This window comes from Ascidia mentula, chromosome 3 (assembly GCF_947561715.1).
Source record: "Ascidia mentula chromosome 3, kaAscMent1.1, whole genome shotgun sequence".
Classification (NCBI taxonomy): domain Eukaryota; kingdom Metazoa; phylum Chordata; class Ascidiacea; order Phlebobranchia; family Ascidiidae; genus Ascidia; species Ascidia mentula.
Window position 1 is genome coordinate 6,089,518 of NC_138568.1, and position 22,076 is coordinate 6,111,593.

At 38.3% G+C, this 22,076-nt stretch overlaps 4 protein-coding genes across 7 annotated transcripts; all 4 read right to left on the bottom strand.

The window, feature by feature from the left end:
• Nucleotides 1-223: 223 nt before the first annotated feature.
• On the bottom strand, nt 224-2,596 carry LOC145895451 (uncharacterized). The gene is made up of 11 exons (XM_082984259.1): nt 2,504-2,596; nt 2,072-2,233; nt 1,660-1,866; nt 1,494-1,601; nt 1,363-1,436; nt 1,132-1,294; nt 969-1,067; nt 788-909; nt 591-714; nt 371-526; nt 224-283 (listed from the first exon to the last, which is right to left on the bottom strand). Exons 1-11 carry the CDS (start codon nt 2,594-2,596, stop codon nt 224-226), a joined length of 1,368 nt encoding a protein of 455 aa, XP_082840385.1.
• A 1,174-nt stretch (nt 2,597-3,770) lies between these two features.
• Nucleotides 3,771-5,221, bottom strand: LOC145895452 (uncharacterized). The gene is made up of 5 exons (XM_082984260.1): nt 5,138-5,221; nt 4,837-5,002; nt 4,404-4,569; nt 4,188-4,322; nt 3,771-3,974 (listed from the first exon to the last, which is right to left on the bottom strand). Exons 1-5 carry the CDS (start codon nt 5,169-5,171, stop codon nt 3,771-3,773), a joined length of 705 nt encoding a protein of 234 aa, XP_082840386.1. The 5' UTR covers nt 5,172-5,221.
• Nucleotides 5,222-6,934: 1,713 nt separating this feature from the next.
• Nucleotides 6,935-13,473, bottom strand: LOC145895453 (uncharacterized). Its single transcript, XM_082984261.1, has 23 exons — nt 13,120-13,473; nt 12,702-12,823; nt 12,357-12,522; nt 11,945-12,110; nt 11,697-11,846; nt 11,273-11,411; nt 11,084-11,139; nt 10,937-10,998; nt 10,377-10,557; nt 10,112-10,312; nt 9,699-9,860; nt 9,227-9,433; nt 9,062-9,169; nt 8,929-9,002; nt 8,696-8,858; nt 8,533-8,631; nt 8,352-8,473; nt 8,153-8,276; nt 7,933-8,046; nt 7,664-7,839; nt 7,399-7,600; nt 7,079-7,248; nt 6,935-7,018 (listed from the first exon to the last, which is right to left on the bottom strand). The coding sequence occupies exons 3-23, from the start codon at nt 12,461-12,463 to the stop codon at nt 6,943-6,945; spliced, it is 2,859 nt and encodes a 952-aa protein (XP_082840387.1). The 5' UTR covers nt 12,464-12,522; nt 12,702-12,823; nt 13,120-13,473; the 3' UTR covers nt 6,935-6,942.
• A 146-nt stretch (nt 13,474-13,619) lies between these two features.
• LOC145894009 (uncharacterized) lies at nt 13,620-21,588 on the bottom strand. 4 transcript variants are annotated; one of them, XM_082982438.1, is made up of 24 exons: nt 21,443-21,588; nt 21,249-21,363; nt 21,039-21,160; nt 20,804-20,969; nt 20,410-20,575; nt 20,153-20,305; nt 18,857-18,983; nt 18,433-18,616; nt 18,143-18,323; nt 17,693-17,893; nt 17,323-17,484; nt 16,862-17,065; nt 16,672-16,779; nt 16,542-16,615; nt 16,318-16,480; nt 16,159-16,257; nt 15,968-16,089; nt 15,571-15,694; nt 15,363-15,518; nt 15,113-15,288; nt 14,856-15,054; nt 14,628-14,797; nt 14,376-14,447; nt 13,620-13,907 (listed from the first exon to the last, which is right to left on the bottom strand). In XM_082982438.1, exons 1-24 carry the CDS (start codon nt 21,507-21,509, stop codon nt 13,625-13,627), a joined length of 3,594 nt encoding a protein of 1,197 aa, XP_082838564.1. In that variant the 5' UTR covers nt 21,510-21,588; the 3' UTR covers nt 13,620-13,624. The 4 variants fall into 4 exon arrangements, with proteins under 4 accessions (XP_082838564.1, XP_082838566.1, XP_082838567.1 ...); XM_082982439.1 differs by having other exon boundaries at nt 13,764-14,313; XM_082982440.1 differs by lacking the exons at nt 16,318-16,480; nt 16,542-16,615; nt 16,672-16,779.
• Between the last annotated feature and the right edge of the window lie 488 nt (nt 21,589-22,076).

Sequence of the window (22,076 nt, forward strand, 5' to 3'; positions counted from 1 at the left end):
TTTTACATCGATGGCAGCGTGGAGCCATTTTACGACTTCCTAAAGATCAGCATTCGAGCAAGGGAAGTAGTTTCGGATGTAACGGCGCTTGTTTAAAAGGTTGGTTTTATAGAGACAATAACGTAGCGGACGAGTGGTTAACGAGGTGGTGGGATTGTGTGTGGCTTCATGCTGCCTTTTATACATTGTTTGAACAGCTCCAGTTTGCCTCGTTAATCATACCCTATGTAATGGTCGTTTGTTCAGTTGATCGAAGTTTGTTAATGACGGCGGGGTGAGTGGTCTAATCAGTTATAAAATATTGCACGGACTATAATAGGGTATTGGTGATGGATAGTTCTTAAGGCAAGTCTCGGAGGTTAAGATTTACCTCCAAAAATTCCCAGTAAGCGTGAAAAATGTGAGAAGAAGGCCCGGCGTAGGCAGCCGCGTAGTTCATGAAGTTGTTCCTGTCTCTCTGAAGCTGAAGGAAGATTTGATTCAACTGGAATATTCCATTCAGGCTCCCAGAATTCAAAATCACATTCTGTGAGAAATTATTAGTTGTGGAGTTCGTTTCTCTTAACTTCGGTTTGCTCGCATTTATTTACCTTCGAACTAAATGAACGTGAGAATTTTCTTAATGCATCAAAATTCCATAAGCTTTCGAACTGGTAAGATTTGGAGAGTTCATATATGGAGTTCATAATAGCATTTTCCTGTTGCTGGTACAAGCTGGTTTTGAAGGGTTCGAGTTAAACAGTGCAGTTAAGTTCAGTAAGTTCGGCAGTATATAATTTGCACCCACTTGAGCAGCAAATCTGTAAAATAGTGTCTGGAATCTATATTGATGTTGTTACTAGCAGCCAGCAATGTTCGATTTGCTAAATTTTGCGTTTCCATTAAAATATATTGATCGTGTTGTAGTTCCTAAAAAGCGTTTAGTTTATTAACCCTTGCTAAGTAATCATACTTGAGTATTAACCCACTTTAATTTGAGCTCCAATGTTCATCAGTTTTCCTATGAGATCAATTCGGAAAGCTCCGTCTCGAAAATAATCATTCAGAACACGATCCAGTGTCAAAGCCTAAATATAGTGATAAATAACCAGCAAGAATTTATTGGTGAGTGACCGAGAAGGCGATTGTTACGTTTTCCGAGCTTGTTTCCTCAAACACGCAATGAAGTTCCTGAATGATCTTTCCTCTGTTCTTTGCCAAATTGCTTTTCATTATGACCGGAACAGCCGATGCATTCAAAGTGTTGTAATCAAAATTATCGGCGATTGCTCGCGCGTCAAACGCAAACTGGAGGCTTGACAGCATCATGAAACATTTTATTGGATTTATTGCTAATAAGACTAATTAAGAATGGAAACATACTTTGTTTTCAATAAGTCTTGCAGTTGCTCAATTACGGGAAGTTCGCAATTTCTTTGCTTCATCATGGAGATGAACTAGTGATAAAGTTAACTTTGGAAAGTGCTCAAAAATGAAACTGACGCATTTCTTACCGCGACTGATTTATCGTAGACAGCAATTGGACTTTTTGCCCCAACACTAATGACAATTCCCACAATCGACGTAAGAAAATCCCACAAATCGATTTTTTGGTTGTTTCGCTGTAAAATTAACCGAATTGTTGTGCATTGTTACATATTTTTCAATGAATAAACTTACAGCCTCTACAAGAACAACATTGGTTAGGTTCTGGATCTGAGACATTTGTTGTTTCATCGTCAACTCGATGTGTTTTAGAGCTTCCAAGTAGAGCGTGGTTTTACTCCTTAACTCGTTTTTCCTCAAGGCAAGCTTTTGTGTACTTGTCAAAACAACCGTATTAACAATACTAAAAACCGATCTCGCGGAATCCAGGCTTCCTGTAAGCTGAAATTACGTAAGGTTACGTTTTAAGTGGGCTCAAGAAAAAATACTTTTTGCAACTGTTGTTTTGTTCTGGCACACAGTTATGCTTATTTTTCCATTTAAAATCTTAATAATTGAATGTTGCTACGGCAGTATGTCTAAATTTGCAATTTTTTTACCGGTTGCCGCCCAATAATATTAACCTAAAAGCTAGTTTATGTCTTACCGATCTGAAAATGGTGTTATGCGTGGTTTCCAAGCTTTGTCCTACTTGTAGTAGGTTTTGCGTGCGTTGTTGCAAGTACGTCCAATCCTTGTCAGGAGCGTATCTTTCCGAATTTCCATAAAAGTCGAATCCTTGCTCTATATATCTTAAAATTTCCTTGGCCTGTAGAGTTTTAAACAAATGAAGTGAGAAAAGGTTCTTTAACTGTTTCTTTTTTTGCAAACGGGACGTCAAAAATAAATTGGCGCCAGAAAATCGATGCACGGTTTTGATTACAGGAATGTTAATTTTTTTTAATATTGTTTCTGAGTTAACTTTATGAATAGGTTATAATCAACCTTTGGATGCAACAATAGGGGTAAAATGTAAACAACAATATTGATTGTAGGCTATTTCACGCCACCGAACAAATGATCAGTAGAACGCCTATACCTGAATGTAAACCGAACTTGATGGATTTGCCACATCCACAATAAATTCAAATATTGGCTTGGCTTCATTGTTGTTATTTCGCTTGAAAAGCATTTCTCCTTCTCTTTCTATCATCCACAAGAGTTCGCTGTCACCACTAAACCATTGGCTCACGGAGTGGACTATTCTTAGATTACTGGCCCCTGTTGAACCATGCTGACCCTGTATCGCAAATTTGAAATAAGGAAGCTATATTCAATGATAAATAAATTAATTGTCCGGTGTTGCAAGTTTTCTAATTTAAACAGAAACAAAATGTGTCAGTAACTTACCACTTCGGGAATACCATGCACAAAAAAACCATCATATCCGTCGGGGCCGCGTGAACCAATAGGGCCCTTTGCGGATTGACACGCTGGTATGCTTAGGAACGGCAACAAAACATGAGTAGGCTTAAAACATAGGCATCCACAACCTCCATTTCCACCCGGCCTGCAATTACATGTGATGTAGTGACCTGAAAACATCTTTAACTGGTAAAATAAGACGAATAAATAAAACGATTTTTCTGAATGGTCTTTGAAGGCTCGCACTCTTCTAAAATGCCATTGGATTTTTATAAATTTTGGAGCGCAAATGAATTTCTGTATCCAACCTCACGTGAAGCCTGTGGGTGTGAAAATATTGGGAAGGATGATGGACTTAACCACAGACCATTTGGTAATACTCTAGCTCAACGGTTCTGAATCGGGATACTCCTTGTGGGTAAATTTGACTTATACTATGGTGTAAATTTTGTAAACAAACTAATTTGGAAACATTTTCTGTACGCCGTAATGTTCCTAAAAGTCATGCTTCGCCAAAACTATTAGTTATTTCCCTGCTTCACTACAGTGTGTTTAAGTATGATACAACTTCTTTCAGGTTTGGGTTTAAATTCCTCTGTTTGCTTTCACAAATAAAACGGGAGGGGAAATTTAGTCTTCAAGGCTGCCAGACTGGGTAAACTGGGTTCAAAAGTTTGGGAGCCTATGCTCTAGTTGTGCGACTTATCGTGTATCGAGTTTTAAACAAATGTAGGATTAATACGATGATAACTATTACCCTCCTGGTCCTCCGTGTCCGTGAGCGGCTGGACGTCCAGCAAATCCAGGGACTTGGGTCAACTTCACAACACCCGATAAGCGTTGAGCTTGAAAAGTTGCATCACCCGCATCGCCTCCAGGATGCAGTGAAACTCCTCCCCTTTCTCCGTGGGATCCTCTTTGGCCACCACCCCCAGTTTCACCTAAAAAAAACAGCTAAGTGTGTTTATCGCATATACATACCAACAGGAGGCATCACCTTTGACATCATATGTACGGACTGAATAGGGATGACTATATCTCGATCTCAGGCAGGCTAAATCGCAATCCGCTATGTTTGCCTTGTTTGATCCGCTGTCACCGATACCACCGTTTCCGCCGTCTTGAGGATTTGTACTATTAGAACCCTAAACGTTTTTTAACGAATACGTTATTTCGTTTTGTGGTTACCAGGAGCTATTTTGTGACAAATTCAATTACAATAAAATGTCTTCAGTCAACAAACGCGAATTTGGTTCCTTTACTTTACGTAGTTGTGATTTACAAAAGTGCATTTACCCACGACTCAGAATATTGAAGCATGAATACCAAAATAAACAAACAAAACCAATCGCTAATACTTTCAAACTGATGCGAATGTCCCCTTGTACATCGTAAGCAATTATCTCCAAATCTGTTCCCGTTATTGCTCTCTCACTGTTCCTCCCTCTTACATTTATGTTCGCTGCCGAAGGGTTACAACATCTCTGGGATGCCTAAGAACCAAATATAAAACATGACAAAAAGTAAAATCATATCAAAACGGAGGAAAAACTAAAAAAATCTTGCTGACAAACCGTAAAGACAAGAGGAGCTCCATTAGAAACAACTTTCCGTGCACGAACGCTCATCTGCTTGATGCCGTAAAACGGCTCTACGCTGCCGTCAATGTAGAAGGTGTCGCAACGAACACGTATCTCAAGTACCATACTTTGAGCTCGGGTTCGGGTTACTGGAAAATTCCTAGAAACAAACCCAAGAATCTATATCGAGTTTTAGAAAATCCTTGACCTATCCGATTGTATACGTAGAGTTTGCAGACGCTTGTTGGACTGACTCATAAACTATGTAAACCAAAAGCGACAGAGGTCCGTAACGACTACTAACTCCCATTGATACTCTACCGTTGGTACACTGTCATTTGCCATTGTCACTATCGCTTGAATTAACTTTCACGTTTTAATGCCCATCAGCGTTTAAAGCCACCAATTGTTCATTAATGCCGCCTACGTGTTTTCTCGAAGCCGTCTGTATAGTTGAGAGGTATAAACATCTCTTCCAAACACATCATACACGTTGTTGGATACTTCAGTGAGAGTTGGTGCAAATACTGCGATCGGATGGCCGAAGGATACCGGTTCGACATTCGCCGTCTGTCCGAGAAGAGTTTGCTTGTCTAAAAGTATCAAAAAAACTGTGCATCCCAATGTGTACAACTGAAATTTATGCTTAGTAACTTATGCATTATAAAGTAAAATATTTTTGCGTGCTGGTCATTATAGCCCACTTTTGTAACTTTCTATCACCGTACCTTGCACATGTTCCTTTGCTGTCCAATAAAACATGACACGAGTGCTTTTCCTACGGGAGCCGATGGTGGTGAATGACGCCAAGAATTGCCTGTTTGTTGTTTGGTGAATTTGCACTCTAAACCTAAATGTAATGTTGAAACAAAAATCCCTAAAAATTGTTGTGTCTTCTGTAACATTGTTTCTTCAAGTTTTGAAACAACAAGTGCCATTTAAAGGACAGATTTCTTAATTCTCAACTAAAACTTTTACATTCAAATACCTTTCAGATATTGCTCCTCTGACCCAAAGCGTAAACCATCGGGGGATTGGGAAACTGTCGACGAAACCGAAATCTGACGTTTGAATTCTCCAAGCTCGTAAAAAGTACACGGCTTGCTATGTATACAATTATATTTGGCAATTTTTAATTCTGTACCTTTATATTAGATTCGTGTATTTCTTTTCTGCCAAAAGTAATCTTTTTCGGTGTGTCAATACTAGTAGATTATCATTCAGAGAAGTGTAACAAAATATACACGACGGGGCTCTTCAGTATATACAGCAAACTATACAGTAAACGGAAATTTAAAATGACAAGTATGTCTCACTTACCCTTTTCTGATCTGCAATATCCCACTTGACACCAACAAGCAAAAGATAGGAGAAAAAACGTTAAACACTTTTTCCAAAATTTCATTTCGCTTACAGACATCACAAATCGTGGTGTTGCAGAGATTTCTAATTCTGGAAATACTTACAGCTTTTAATATAAACAAGATAGCCCATACAATAGTAGAGAACTTCATACAGACGTTTCGATTGTTTTCTACAACCATTTTCAATGTAAAATGAAGGGGAACCGGCAAATGGTACAATCGAAACGTCTGTATGAAGTGTTCCCTACTATTGTATGGGCTATCTTGTTTATAATAAAGATGTATAAAACCGTGAGTTATGTTCCTAACTTCCTAACTTTTTCGACTGATTGAACAAAAATTCACCCGTAGAATAACCCTCAACCATTGTTTGAATCAACGGCATCGCCATATTATTTATTCGCAATTGTTACACACATTCCTGCACTACATTACTGTATTTGACATACATATTTTGTGAATGTGTAAATAAGGGTGAGTTGCTTTGCGCGAAATCTGTTCGCTTGTGCAATGCTCTGCTTTTTTTGTGCAACATCAAGGAAGTAGTTGCACCAATTTACAACCGAGACAAATTTTATGACGCAGTAGATGACATTTACTCTGAAGCTTTCACTTTCACTTCTTATGGAACTGCATGTTACTACTTATTCGTATGTATCAGCAATTATTCGTCTTTATTTTGTATTTTATTTTGTATGGAATGCCATTTGTGTCAAAAAAAATGCCGCAGAAACAGTCCAACGATATAATGAAAACGGTTTGCTAATCTCTTGATTTTGTGTTTTGTACACATTGATAATTAACCGTAGCAAGTAAAATCTGCTGACAACTAACACAAGTAACGCAAATCTACGCAACGAAGAGACTGTTAATGTCGTTATCAATCTTGTTTTACGGATTGCAAAGTCCAACTACGAAATATCTACTTAACATTACCAAACATTGAGGGTACATGTTTTTATTTTGAGCATATAGTTACAATACGGTTTAATAAATTTATGCGATCATATATAATCAATATAGAAACAATCAAACAACAGTAGAAATTATCCTTCGGTATATTCATTTCTTGTTTCGTTGATGAAATAAAAGTCTGCAAAGTATCAACAAACATTTTAGTAAGAATAATATATTCCGTAATTGAATTCCAGAAAAACTGCACCACACTCTTACTTTGCCGTTCTTGTATCATGAGGGTAATTACTCCAGGAAGTAACTTTGACGTAGATCCGGATTTCATTCAATCTAAAAAAAACAAAAAAAATAAGATTTTCCAATTCTCTGTACTTTAAAATTATTTTTTACTTGGAGAAGTCAAAGTCCCGGCAATTCAATCCAGAAATGGAGTCGCTCAGATCAGTTGGACAAACGTAGTCCTCCGACTTTGGTATGGTAATTACGTAGGTGGCATATGGACTTCTGCATGCCTTTACTGTGGCAAAATCAGGTCCGTCCTCCTGGCAATACTGGTACTCCTACGTACACACAACATATTCAATGGAAAGGTGTTCTATGTAAAATAAACAAGCACGAATAATTCGAAGTAAGCATGGCAAACAATTACGCATATATCATTACATTTTAATGATGGATATAGTACATTAATATATTAGACAAATATTTACAGCGTCAGCAAACTTTTCGTCCAGTGCTGAGTCATCGTCGTCAATGTCATTCAACTCAAGTAATTGGGCGGAGTCAAACGACATCAACTTTCCCGAGTCATCACTTTCTGGTGTCTGCTGGAATGTAACCGATGTGATGTTGTCATCCGCCAAGGGAACCAAAAACCGGGAGTCCCCCTGGTGTAACACCATGACGTAAGTTCTGCATAAATTATTCGCAACACAAATTACGACAGATTCCTATCAATGCTAAAAACGTGGGTACTTCGATGGTACGTTTCTTGCTTGACGGTCGCCTACGATTTCTATGTAGAGACCGATCATGCGCCCGTTGTAGCAGTGCCCGCACCGTGTGGTCAATGGATTGTTTGGGTCGATATCCAACGTAATCGTCGTTTGTCCAGTTGATCGAAGTTTGTTAATAACGGCGGGGTGAGTGGTCTAATTAGTAATATAATATTGCATCGACTATAATAGAGTATTGGTGCATTGGGCGGATTATTGTTAAGGCAAGTCTCGGAGGTTAAGATTTACTTCCGAAAATTCCCAGTAAGCGTGAAAAATGTGAGAGGACGGCCCGGTGTAGGCAGCCGCATAGTTCATGAAGTTGTCCCTATCTCTCTGAAGCTCAAGGAAGATTTGATTCAACTGGAATATTCCATTCAGGCTTCCAGAATTCAAAATCACATTCCGTGAGAAATTATTAGTTGTGGAGTTCGTTTCTCTTGACTTCGGTTTGCTCGCATTTATTTACCTTCGAACCAAATGAACGTGAGAATTTTCTTAATGCATCAAAATTCCATAAGCTTTCGAACTGGAAAGACTTGGAGAGTTCATATATGGAGTTCATAATAGCATTTTCTTGTTGCTGGTACAAGCTGGATTTGAAGGGTTCGAGTTAAACAGTACAGTTAAGTTCAGTAAGTTCGGCAGTATATATAATTTGCACCCACTTGAGCAGCAAATCTGTAAAATAGTTTTTGGACTCTATATTGATGTTGTTACTAGCAGCCAGCAAAGTTTGGTTTGCTGAATTTTGCGTTTCCATTAAAATTTGTTGATCGTGTTGTAGTTCCTAAAAAGCGTTTAGTTTTTTAATCCTTGATCAGTAATCATACTTGAGTATTAACCCACTTTCATTTGAGCTCCCATGTTCATCAGTTTTCCTATAAGATTAACTCGGAAAGCTCCGTCTCGAAAATAATCATTTAGAACACGATCGAGTGTAAAAGCCTAAATATAGTGATAAATAACCAGCGAGAATTTATTGGTGAGTGACCGAGAAGGCGATTGTTACGTTTTTCGAGCTTGTTTCCTCAAACACGCAATGGAGTTCCTGAATGATCTTTCCTCTGTTCTTTGCCAAATTGCTTTTCATTATGACCGGAACAGCCGATGCATTCAAAGTGTTGTAATCAAAATTATCGACGATTGCTCGCGAGTCAAACGCAAACTGGAGGCTTGACAGTAATGTAAGTTTAATTTAAGCGCCGAGAAAAATTTTTGAACATGCATGGAAACAAGAAATACTTTGTTTTCAATGAGTCTTGCAGTTGCTCAATTACGGGAAGTTCGCAATTTCTTTGCTTTAGCGTGGATATAAACTAGTGATAAAGGTATCCTCACATGTAAATAATAAATGTAAAATAGCGACATTTCTTACCTCGACTGACTTATCGTAGACGGCAATTGGACTTTTTGCCCCAGCACTAACAACAATTCCCACAATCGCCGTGAGAAAATCCCACAAATCGATCTTTTGGTTGTTTTGCTGCGAAATTAACCGAATTGTTGTGCATTGTTACAAATTTGTAATGTATAAACTTACAGCCTCTACAAGAACAACATTGGTTAGGTTCTGGATCTGAGACATTTGTTGCTTCATCGTCAACTCGATGTGCTTTAGAGCTTCCAAGTAGAGCGTGGTTTTACTCCTTAACTCGTTTTCCTTGAAAGCAAGCTTTTGTGCGTTTGTGGAAACGACCGTTTTCACAACATTGAAAACTAATCTTGCGGAATGAAGATTTCGTCCAATCTGAAAATAATCCTGTTGGCAATTATTTTAAACTGTGGCGCGCTTGCTCTTTATTTTTAGTAAATCGAATGATGCGCACATTGCGTGACACATGACACGTGAGAGATTTGTAAGAAAAAGACATTTATATCACATTCTTCAGGTAATTAAGGAAACCTAATGTTTGTACCTGTGGTCCTGCAGCACTGAATTATACACAGACTGCTAACTTATTTGAAGCACCCGGGTTTAACCAACATTTAGATTCCATTTAACACGTCCTTACCGATCTGAAAATGGTGTTGTACGTGGTTTCCAAGTTTTGTCCAATATTTAGAAGATTTCGCGTGCGCTGTTGCAAGTAGGTCCAATCCTTGTCAGGAGCGTATCTTTCCGAATTTCCGTAAAAGTCAAATCCTTGTTCAATATATCTTAAAATTTCTTTGGCCTGTTTGGTTTTAAACACTTTGAGTAAGAAAAGGGTGTGTTGAATTATTGGCACAGGGCCAGGATTCTCCAAAAATTACACAATCGTCAGAAAACCGATACAAGACACTAATTAAATATTAGATTCTGCGTGTTTTCGATATATATATAAAGAGATGTAACAACATAATTAGTGCTGCTATGTAAATTAGTCCATCCAACTGTTAGATAAAACAAATTCCACAAAACAAATAAATACAAAAGCGCCTATACCTGAATGTAAACCGAACTTGATTGGTTCGCCACATCCACAATAAATTCAAATATTGGCTTGGCATCTTTGTTGTTATTTCGCTTGAAAAGCATTTCTCCTTCTCTTTCTATCATCCACAAGAGTTCGCTGTCACCTCTAAACCAGTGCTTCACGGAGTTGGCCATTCTTAGATCCGTAGAACCTGTTGAACCTTGCTGACCCTGTATCGCAAGTTGGAAATAAGGAAATTATATACGTGCTTTTGAATTGCCTAAAAAAACCAACCACTGTGGGAATATTGTTAACAGCAAACCCATCATCGCCGTCGGGGCCCTGTGAACCAACTGGGCCCTTGCTCGGGCAAAAAAGGTGTTGGGCCGTCAAAAATCCCATTTCCGTGAGTTTCCACATCTGAAATGGCGACATAGCGTGACATATGCATCCGCACCCTCCGTCTCCACCGGGTCTGCAATCGCATGTGACACCGTGATGCATTAATCATTATTGGGAAGGAAGTTAAACTTAAAATTATGAAACAACCAGAAATTGCATTCGTTGTTACCTCGAACTCATTTTCAAATATATTTTAAATTTTAAATAAAAGCTATTGAGGAAGCTATTGAGCACAGCACTATATGCACTCTTGTATATAAATATTTATTGATGATGCATATGATTATGCACTTTTCTCTCCACTTCATATTTGATTGAGATTTTTAGTAAGCAGTCAATAGTAATTGTTATACGTGGTGAGTTTTGGAAAGGATATTTTTGGTATTGTATAACCATGCCAATTACATTCATTGACTGTAAAACGTTTCGAAAACTAGCCCTGAAATTCTTACCCTCCAGGTCCGCCGTGACCGTAAGAGGCAGGACGACCAGAATATCCAGGGACTTGCGTCAACTTCACAACACCCGATAAGTGTAAGCTTGAAATGTTACATCACCCGCGTCGCCTCCAGGATACACCACAACTCCCCCTCTTTTACCGTAGGATCCTTTTTGACCGCGGCCACCGGTGTAACCTTGTGGAACAAATGTCTGTCTACAGCGAAACTCATACACGACTTATTAATTTTTAAAAGAGGTGCGGAGGATGTCAAACACCACAACTTTGCACATAGTATTTTTGGACAACAACGCAACATCCTATTCTCAACCACGAACAACAAACTTACCGCTAAAATACTTCACTTCGAACCTTTTCCGCTTATAATTTCTGCAGGTTCTCTTGCAGTCCGATCTTTTGGGGGTGTTTGAACCTCTCCCGCCTATTCCACCATTTCCACCAGTTCCTGGGTCCGTGCTGTTGGACCCCTGAACGTTTCACGCAGATAAAGACAAGATAATAATGCTATTTTTGTACGGAGCAAGCGCGATCGTCAGTACCAAGAGTTCTTCACTCAATTTTACCAGGTGCCATTCGGTATAATTTACTAAAAATGTGTAACATTTAGGCCCAACCTGCATTTTTAAAGTATAAAAAAAAACGCCGGATAACACCAAGAAAATTCTTACCGAGTTATAAACAAAACTACGCCATGCGCTTATTATAACATTACATCAAAATGCTACAAATGTGCTATAAGTTTTACCAACCACTTCAAACAAACATACTTTCAAACTGATGCGAATCTCTCCTTGTATTTCGTAAGCAATTATCTCCAAATCTGTTCCCGTTATTGCTCTCTCATTGTTCCTCCCTCTTACATTTACGCTCGCTGCTGAAGGATTACAACATCTCTGGGATGCCTAAGAATCAAATATAAAATGCGCTATAGTAGGCTGTGGCCTACACCTTTTTGTTCAAGTTAAATTAATTTATATTGTATACGCAATTCGTAACAAACCTTAAAGATAAGAGGAGCTCCATCAGAGACAACTTTCCGTGCGCGCATTCTCATCTGCTTGATGCCGTAAAACGGTTCTACGCTGCCGTCAATGTAGAAGGTGTCGCAACGAACACGTATCTCAATTACCATAGTTTGAGCTCGGGTCTGAGTTACGGGAAACTCTCTGAGTATGAAAACAGTGTTGATTCTGTGTGTATATGAAATCCTCTGAGTAAACATTTGCAGTGGAGTCGTTTGTTTCATATGATTGCAAAAATTATGAGAATTGGACTGGGAAATACAGGCAACGCGCACCTAGAGAGTCAATACCCATGAACGGTTAAGTTTGGAAATATATAAACGCTGAACCTATACAACAACATACTTCAGCTTGGCATGATTATTACTGTTTAAATTGAATGCAACCTACGTGTTTTCTCGCAGCAGTCTGTGTAGTTGAGAGGTATAAACATCTCTTCCAAACACATCATACACGTTGTTCGATACTTCAGTGAGAGTTGGTGCAAATACTGCCATCGGGTGGCCGATGGATACCGGTTCAACATCCTCCGCTTGTCCGAGAAGAGTTTGCTTGTCTGAAAATATCCAAAAAAACTGTGCATTCCAATGTATACAACAGTAATTTATACATAGTATGTGCGTTTAAGGAGGTCTTTGTCTTAAAACTGCATGCAAAACTTATGCGTTATAAGACAAAATATTTTTTTGCTTGGTGGTTATTATAGCACACTATTGTAAGTTTATGTCATCGCACCTTGCACTTGTTCCTTTACTGTCCAATAAAACCTGACACGAGTGCTGCTCGTGCGGGAGCCGATGGTGGTGAATGACGCCAAGAATTCCCTGTTTGTTATTTGGTGAATTTTTACACGGAACCTAAAAATAACGAAGTCTGCATGAAAAAAAATTGAAAAATTTAGATCTAACCAAAACTGCAAATGCAGGCCTAGCGATCACCCTATGCTTTCTTAACCACACACACACACACACACACACAAAGCACAGGACCAGTCTGGCTTTTAATCAGGAATATATATTTCGCCGCATGGGCATCTTCAGTTCCTTACAATAAACTCAATAAAATGATACAAATAATTAAAAAAAATTTTTTGGCATGAATCTTGTTCATTCACCAAAACTCTGATTTCTAGGGTAATTTTGCAGTTGAATACCTTTCGGTTCTTGTACCTCTGACCCAAGTGTAAACCAACGGGGGGTGAGAAAACGGTCGACGAAACCGAAATCTGACGTTTGAATTCTCCAAGCTCTTGAGCAGAACACCATTACCTATACGTACGTTGAAACTGTTGGAATAGTTGTTATTAAACCTGTTAAATGGGCATTAAATTATCCCTAGGAGGCAGGATTTAGGCCATTCATGTTCTATTAAAAATAATAATGAAATAATATTCGCACTCTGCCTCATGGCAAAGTGCTGTTTAGTTTTACTTTTTCCAAAAATGGTGCAGATGTAATTCAGTTATTAAATTATTTACTTACCCTTTTCCTCTCTGCAACATACCAGCATAACTAAGCACGCAAAAGATAAGAATATAATGGCGGAACTCTTCATTCTGAATTACTGTCACTTTCTAAGGATTACAAATTGTGATGCTGCAAAGAGTTTCAACTTAAAACATAGATGTTTGTTCTCAAACTTATCGCTCGAACGTAAACTCAAACATAGTCTGTAATTTGCATGGAAGAAGCAAGGATTTTCAGATAGAGCAAATTTAACGCCGAAATGTGATATTTAATTGTTACAAACAATCTGCTATGAATCAATGTTGTTTCTTGTCGGGCTGCATTGCATGCAAAATCAATTTGTGTACGCTCTGCGCGTTTTTGTCGGTCGCCCAGGCGGAAGTTACTATTGGCAACTATTGGATGTATTACTTCAGGGATGTAAGGGTCACTTGACCGTTGATGACTTCCGTATGCTAAAACTGCATGATGCATGCTGCAAATTTCAATGAATAACAAATTTAAAAAAAAAATATTTAAAATTGTAAAATGATCGTACAAGACAAAACACCAAGCATTGCATTTACGATATTTTCAAAGAAAACAAAGCAAGAGCAAAAATGATAAAATACACAAAATAAAAAGAAAAGTTCCCAATAAATCATGTATATTGATATTTTAACGGTTCGAGCACAGCAAGCCGTGATAGTGACGACAGTTTCACTCATTATTTAGCATAGATTACATTGTTTTTTTAGCATCTTTTGCAATATCAGAGGTATAGTAAATGATTTGTCAGTTTGTTGTTTGTCACTTTGTTACATGTTCTGCACAATTGTATGGAAAACATCCAATAACTTTATTGCAGCTTGAAATTCCGACGAAGTTTGTCAGTCAATCGTCTGCGAGTCAACGTGCCGTTTGTTGTATATAATAGCAAGAAAACATAAGTCAAGAAATTTACCTTGCATCTCTTGGGTCAGGTGGGTAGTTGCTCCAAGACATAACCTTGGCATAAATTCTTATTTCGTTCAACCTATAACAAATAAAGCGATGTCAATAGATATGTTTCGGGAAGTGTTTTCTGTACAAAGTCGTGGAAGTCGTTACGGCCCTTGTGTTTCAACTAGGACTGATTCACAGAATCGATCAATTAAAGCTAAAATTTCAAAAACAAAATCATTGATGTTTTGCCAGTGAAAACAATACACAATACCTCGAATAGTCGTAGCTTCGACAGTTAACACCAGACAAAGTTGTTTGTTGGTCTCCAGGGCAAACATAGTCACTTGATTTGGGGACAGTTAAGATGTATGTTGCATATGGGCTTTTGCACGGTTTAGCACCAGCGAAGTTTTCGGGGTCGTGCAAGCAATACTGGTACTCCTGTTCAAGAAAAATGTAACAAAAAAACATGACAAGTAGAAGAGAAATATTTGCATACTTGCTCAGAAAATTTGTCCTCTAACATGGCGGTAAGATTGTTATCACTGTTAGCAACCAATTGGGACGAGTCAAACGACATTATTTTTCCAGAATTCGCTTTTTCCGGAGTTTGTTGAAAGTTTACCGCAGTGATATTACCATCCCGAAGAGGTAGCAAAAACCGGGAATCTCCCTGGTGTGATACCAGCACGTAAGTTCTAAGATGAAAGTGTTTTCATTTGTTGCGAAAATATTCTTTCCAAATTTGTTACCAACCTTGTTGGTACGCTTTCGGGTTGTGGATCCCCTATGATTTCTATGTAGAGTCCGATCAACCGCCCATTGTAGCAGTTTCCGCATCGTGTTGTCATTGGGTCGTTGGGATCAATATCTAAAGTAAATGTGGTTTGCCCAGTCGACCGAAGTTTGCTGATGACCGCCGGATGGGATGCCTGTTACACGGTGGGCAGAATTGCAATTTGCAATAATTTTCAACTTCAAACTTTTTGCATATTTTCGACTATACCTGGGTGAGTTTCCAGCAGGAGATAAAAATATGGGATGATGGACCACTGTAGGCAGCGGTATAAGTCAAAAATTTGTGTCTGTATTTTCTCAGCCGTCGATAAATTTTGTTTAACTGATACATTCCGTTCAATCTTCCAGCGTTTAAAACCACATTCTGCAAATGAATTAGCGTTGTTAGCGCACAAAGTGTGTTCGAAAATATTTACCTTGTCGCTAAATTTCTGTGAAAATATTTCTAACGCGTCAAACTTCCACAAGGTTTCGAATTGGTAAGATTTTGAAAGTTGATAAATCGATTCCATTATCAGGTTTTCATGTTGCTGGTAAGAACTGTTGGAGGAAAAACCACAGAAAGATTTTTCGTTGTTTATTTTAGAGCTGCAGACGATGCCCCTGTTTCGACCTATCAGGCCCCATCGTTGCAGCCAGGCGGCTGAAGAGGTGATTGTGACAAGCAGGTTATACGTTACAATTACATGTCGTGGTGACTTGATATACCGTTAGGCACGAACACTGATAGGTCAAAATAGTGACACAGTGAGCAGCTTATTTCTCTTTATTTTTGACCGTATGTAGCTTTAAACTCATTTTTATTGGACATACTTTAACATCAAGTCGCTCCAATAATATTTTGACGTCATTGGAAGGTTTCTCACTGCAGCTTTAAATTTCTGGTTGGTTAAGTTTCGTGCCTCTTCTAAACACTGTTGATCGTAGGTAATTTGCTGTGTGAAGATACAGCCAGTTAAGAATATTATAGTGCTCAGATCTAACCACAATACGTTAGCTCGTACTTTCATTTGGGCATCCATGTTTATCAATTTCTCTATAAGTTCAATACGAAACGCTCCATCCCGAAAAAAATCGTTGAGAACTCGATCCAAGGTCAGTGCCTATACAATAAACGTAATCAAGTAAACACACATATTATTTACCTTTTGACAAGAATTTACGTTTTGCGAGCTGGTTTGTTTGTAAATGCAATGAAGTTCCTGAATAATTTTTCCCCTATTTTTAGCCAAATTGCTTTTCATTATTGTTGGAACAGCTGATGCATTTAAACCGCTGTAATCATATCCTTTTGAGGTGGCCCGAAAATTAAATGCAAATTCAAGGCTATAAAACACAATTGATTACGATTTTTTTTAGCCAAAACATCAAATCATTTAAAAGGTACTTTGATTTTAAAGTGGATTGCAGATGACCAATAAAAGGCACTTGGCAATGTTTTTCATTCATGACTCCTATCATCTAAAAATAACATATAATTAGAACGATGTGAGCAACTGCGCCATGGATAAGCATACTTTTACTGATTTATCAAAGGCCGCGACTGGATTCTTTGCAAGAATACTGAGAAATAGTGCGACAGTTGAAGCAAGAAAGTTACCCAGCTTTGCTTTGTGGTTGTTTGTCTGTCAAACAAAAACCTTATTTTACCTCCCTATAATTTTTCCTTCCCTACGCATATGCTTTTTCCCAAGCCAAATTCAGCACCTTGCCTAAAACCAATTTTGTCAATCGCTTGACAACAATCAGTTGTTGTTTCATCGTTGTCTCAATGTTTTTGAGCGCTTTGCGGTGAAAAGTGAACATTTCCTTCAGCTCTTGCCGCCGAAACTGAAGCATGGGTTCATTTGTGGAATACACGTCATCCAATGTACGTGAAATTGTTTTGAAAGAGTTGACATTTTGATTAATCTATGAAAAATTGTTCTATTTAACTCGATTGGACGCATTTAATGTAAGTGGATAAATTCCTGCAATCACGACAGCATGGGGATGAGAAATCTTAACATGTTATTTAGGTTCAGGCTATACAAAGGAAGCTATAGCTGTAGGCTTATTTGGCTATACTTAATTGCCGCGTAATAACCCTACTCTGTACATATTGAAACAAATTCTTGTGGATGTGGGAAATAAAAATAAGGTTTATCACGTCCTATTTAAAATCTTACTGCACTAAACATGGTGTTGTAGGAGGATTCCAAATTTTGCCCGACCGCGAGCAGTTCCTTAGTACGTTTCTGCAAGTATGTCCAATATTTGTCAGGAACGTAGTGTTTCGAGTTGCCATAAAAATCAAAGCCTTGTTCAATATATCTTGAAATTTCGCGTGCCTAAATGTATAAAAATATTTTGCAGCAAGTGACTATGTATGGATTTGAAGTTTACTAAATGATTCACGTTTTGCAGTCTTTAATGTTGGCCAATACCTATGACCCATTGAAAAATCGGACGTATGAAGAATTAAACGTCCAATAAACGCGTTTTAAACGCAACTTTGGCAAAACAATATAGTGTTACCAAACAAATTAACAATGTTACCCGTTGATACACCAAGCTTGTTTCATTTGTCACTTCCAAAATGAAGTCAAATATTTGTGTGGAATCTTTGTTGTTATTTCTCCTAAATAGCATTTCACCTTCTCTTTCGATCATCCACAAGAGTTCAGTGTCTTGAATAAACCACGGCGTTACGGAATCGACTACACTTACACTAGCGGTACCTATTGATCCATGTGGTCCCTGGAAATGTACAAGATGTATTACTGAATTTGTTCATGTACATTTTCACAAAGGTAACTTCAATCAAAATAGGAGTACTCAGTTATGCTAACTGAGGTTGCACAGAAAAACTAACGCACACACAAACCCTATAGAAACTAGTGTAGTTGCCATGCTCGTGACAAGAAAAACAACAATTTTGCCTCATGCAGTGAATGCGAACAATAGAAAGAATAACTAAGGGTTCATTCTGGGTGTTCTATACCTTACCACTGTTTGTATGTCGTGTACTCTAAACCCATCATTTCCACCAAGCTGTTGTTGAGGAACACTTGTACGGTGGTGACAGTCAGGAATACTTTCGTATGTTGTAAATGAACCCCACATGCAAGCGTCACAAACCTTGGAATGCTTTATGCATCTGCATCCACATCCAGGAATACCATTTTTCCTTGAACATTATAAGTGTTAAAAAACAGTGTCGATAACTTTTATTTAGTGTAAAATATTATTATTGTCGAGCACTATAAATAGGATGACAATATAATAATAAACCTAACCCCCCAGCTCCTCCGTAGCCGTGTTCTGCTGGGTGCCCAGCTTTTCCAGGGATTTGGGTTAAATGTACAAAACCGTCTATGTGTCGAATGTACATCAGAAAATTTCCTGAATCTCCGCCGGGATATATCGAATCTCCACCTTTTCGACCGTTCCGCCCCTTTGTGCCGAGTGTTCCGTTGTGTCCTGAAGTTGGCCAATAGTGGTAATTGTGATACCATTCAGTAACAATGTGAAGTTGCAACAACACCAAAGCTCCAATCGCGATCACTTACGTACGTCAATACACAAATATGAACTTCAATTTTTCACACCATCTACAGTAGGTGAAGGAATGGTTAGGAAATAAAAAATATGGCTTGTTTGTATAATTGGTGCCAAATATAAAAAAACTCATGAGATTTGAAACTTTTATAATAACCATACCGGAAAATATTCTTCGTCGGTGGTTTGTGCGACAGTCCCATTTGTGGCACAAACGCCTTTTACCATTCTCACCATCTTTTCCCCTCTCCCCATCTCCTCCGTTCTGAGCAGCCGTGCTGTTTGAGCCCTACATCAGTTTAATCACCTATAAATCTCCACAACCACAAAAAATCTATCAATATCCACAAAAAAATAAACGAATGCAAATTTCACCAATGTAACAACTCTTGATAACTACGGTGAAATTTTGGCAAAGACAATACCATCATACAAAAGTTATTGGTGGCTAAAACTAGTAGCAAATCTGTATTCCAAGCAAAGTGCAGATTGTGCGGCAGCCTCAAACTATGGCCACGTCGTAGAAAAAATCATTGGGCACTGTTTTGTGCGTATTGACTGTAAAAATTGTTGGGAGGCTTCAGGTTAATCACTAATTTGACATATCTAGAAAAAACGTTTATGATAAGAGTAATTCGCAATGATTTTGTGTTTGACGGTCGTTCCCATATGTAGAACGAGACTTCCACGTGGTAGTCGGCAACCGCCACATAGATGCGAGTTTGAGGATTAACTTTTGTTAGGAGGAGAACTGCCGTATATTTAAATTTTTTGTTAAGTGTAATTATATTTGGTTTGTATGTGCAATGAACTTTTCTTGAAGGAAAACGCCTTACAAGAACAATCATGAAGCTGCAACGACTGCGGGATCTACCTTTACCCAATCGACTTTTGTATCACGTGAAGACAACGTCATCGATGTAAATATACGTTGGACTTTCTTGGTCAGGTCCCTCGTCAAATTTTGCGAACAAAGACCGATTACAAATTTTGTCTGCGATCCAAAGGTCGAAAGATTTGTCGAGTGTTTTAAGTTTTTACTTTTTAGACGAGAAACGCGTTTACCGAAGACGATCGAGTTGTCAAGATGATGCTACACAACTGTGGCTGAGGACGCATTTGGATCCAAAGTTCAACTATTCATAGGTTCAAAGTCGACATTCCTGAATCGATTTATGATAGGTGGGGACCTGCTGAGTTCTCTCATTTTAGCGCTGTTGACATTCATTGTTAAGACACCAGAATGAAAGCCACCACTAAGGTATCAACAACAAGATACGAATCCGCGCGGCGCCTGTTGCATACCTTCGCGGCGACGAAAACAGCAGGACAGTAACGTGATATTGTGTTTTCGCGCGTTGGGACGCATTTGTAGCAGAAAATTAAATCGCAAAGAAAAAAATAATTCAAAGGACACTAGCTGATTCAGCCAACGTCCCTGTTTGTTTTGCTGTTTACCTGCAAAATGATTCGCACCATTCCTTGCACTTTGTACGCGAACACCTCTAAATTTGTCCCAGAGATGCCCTGTTGATTATTCCTTCCGCGCGTATTTAATTCAGCTTTGGCAGGCTCATTGCAATCAATGTCCCTCGTACATCGTGCAGATGCCTGCAAATTCGCTGTTATAACTGTCACAAAATCAAGCAAACACAAATGACATATTCGCCACCACAAGGTATTTTTAAAGTCTACAAATTCGAAAAACAAAACACCTTGAAAACAAGTGTCGTTCCATCCGAAACTACCTTCCTTGCTCGAATGCTCATCCTTAGGATGCCATAAAAAGGTTCCGCGCTGCCGTCGATGTAAAATGTGTCACAACGAACATTTACTTGAATTGTCATTTGTCGTAAAATAGTTTGGTATGCTGGAAAATTTCTGCATAAGTTAAGACACTAATGTGTTTACTTCATACAATCATTTTCAGCATGCAAACAGGTCATGATTTTTCATCCTATTATTAAAACCTCGAATAATATATGTTTTAACAAATACAAAATAAAAAGTTGTTTGTCTTCATTTATGGTAATGGTGTTTACGATCCGAACCATTCCTGCAAAAACACTTGCACTGTTGAATTTCGTGTGTGTCGGTTAAATTGATTACGTGTTTTGGTCGAGTAGTCGGTAGAGTTGTGTCGTATAAACGTCTCTTCCAAACACGTCGTAAACGTCAGTGGATGTTTCGGTAAGAGTTGGTGCAAATGCTGCCATCGGTACTCCCATTGAAACATTTATGCTGCTTTGAGCGTCACCGAGAACAGTTTGTTTGTCTATTTAACATAGCTCAGTTAACAGTTATGTGTTAGTTAATATTGAGTTTTGTTTCAATAAATACAAACCTTTTACATCATCTCTTGCAGTCCAATACAACCTCATTGAGTTACTGATTTTGTCTTGACTTTTTCTCATAATTGTTGCAAAAAAGTGATCGTTGTTTATCTCCTGGACCTCCACCTGAAATCTAAAAACGAATTATTTCACATATCGACGATCAAAATTTTTTCGCGATAAATAAATGTTGCATAATCTACTAAGCGTCAAAAAAATACCTTTCTGCTGCATGCCCTCTAGCCCATGCGTAAACAACAGGGGGTTCTGAAAACGTTTTTCGGAATTCATATTGTTGTTTTGTACCAAGGAAATCTGTTGTTAAATTGCAACTTCCTGCACAAAAGAGAAAATAATTGAGATACATGCATTTTATTATGCAGTAATTGAACAGACGAAATTGTAGAGTTTGTACCTGTCTCAACTTTACACCATCCAACGTTCAGCAAGAAGTAAAACGCAATTAAGAGTAACCACTGCATTATCAGATATCCTTGACTGTTACAGGTGGAGGAATATTACATTAATCTTAAAAATTTTTAACTCTATCTGTTGTTGGCCTTAAAGCTGGAATATTACAAACAACATTGCTGTTTACGGCACCTAATCATATGACTTATTTCAACTGAGACATTTCTGCTTTAAATCAAGTGGTTATGCCAAGGTTGAACGCACTTGTGTGTCACATTGCCTGGATTGCAACCGAGACTTCGTAAGTTTTTCTGAAATCGTCCAGAACTGTTAGATGATTTTCTCCTCAACGACATTGCGCCACACTCGTGTGATAAATCGCTTCAGTCACACAGACTGCAAAAAGTTCCCGTTGCCCTCTCTATAGCAGTGCCTCGTACACTTTTCTGTTTTATTTACTTTTGAAATACAATGCTATATTCCATTCCCGAAGTGCAAAAATGATTTAGCCGTAATATCCCAACTATACTTACACATTACAATGTTTATGAATTGTACAAGATCTAACAAAGCTGTTTTTATGTTTACAGAAACCTCATCCATATTCACACATGACGATTGTTGAATTTTTTTCTACA

Coding starts and splice junctions, on each gene's coding strand:
- LOC145895451 (XM_082984259.1), bottom strand. CDS start 2,596: ATGCTTTTCAAGCGAAATAACAACAATGAAGCCAAGCCAATATTTGAA. Junction 1,867..2,071: donor ATAACACCATTTTCAGATCG/GTAAGACATAAA, acceptor ACGTAATTTCAG/CTTACAGGAAGCCTGGATTC. Junction 715..787: donor TTTACAGATTTGCTGCTCAA/GTGGGTGCAAAT, acceptor CTTCAAAACCAG/CTTGTACCAGCAACAGGAAA.
- LOC145895452 (XM_082984260.1), bottom strand. CDS start 5,171: ATGTTTTATTGGACAGCAAAGGAACATGTGCAAG. Junction 5,003..5,137: donor AGCAAAGGAACATGTGCAAG/GTACGGTGATAG, acceptor TGATACTTTTAG/ACAAGCAAACTCTTCTCGGA. Junction 3,975..4,187: donor ACATTCGCATCAGTTTGAAA/GTATTAGCGATT, acceptor AAAAACGTTTAG/GGTTCTAATAGTACAAATCC.
- LOC145895453 (XM_082984261.1), bottom strand. CDS start 12,463: ATGGCAGTATTTGCACCAACTCTCACTGAAGTATCGAACAACGTGTAT. Junction 7,601..7,663: donor GCAAGAAACGTACCATCGAA/GTACCCACGTTT, acceptor TAATTTATGCAG/AACTTACGTCATGGTGTTAC. Junction 7,249..7,398: donor ACGAAAAGTTTGCTGACGCT/GTAAATATTTGT, acceptor GTGTGTACGTAG/GAGTACCAGTATTGCCAGGA.
- LOC145894009 (XM_082982438.1), bottom strand. CDS start 21,509: ATGCAGTGGTTACTCTTAATTGCGTTTTACTTCTTGCTGAACGTTGGA. Junction 18,617..18,856: donor CCGACGAAGAATATTTTCCG/GTATGGTTATTA, acceptor GGCCAACTTCAG/GACACAACGGAACACTCGGC. Junction 16,258..16,317: donor AACAAACCAGCTCGCAAAAC/GTAAATTCTTGT, acceptor TTTATTGTATAG/GCACTGACCTTGGATCGAGT.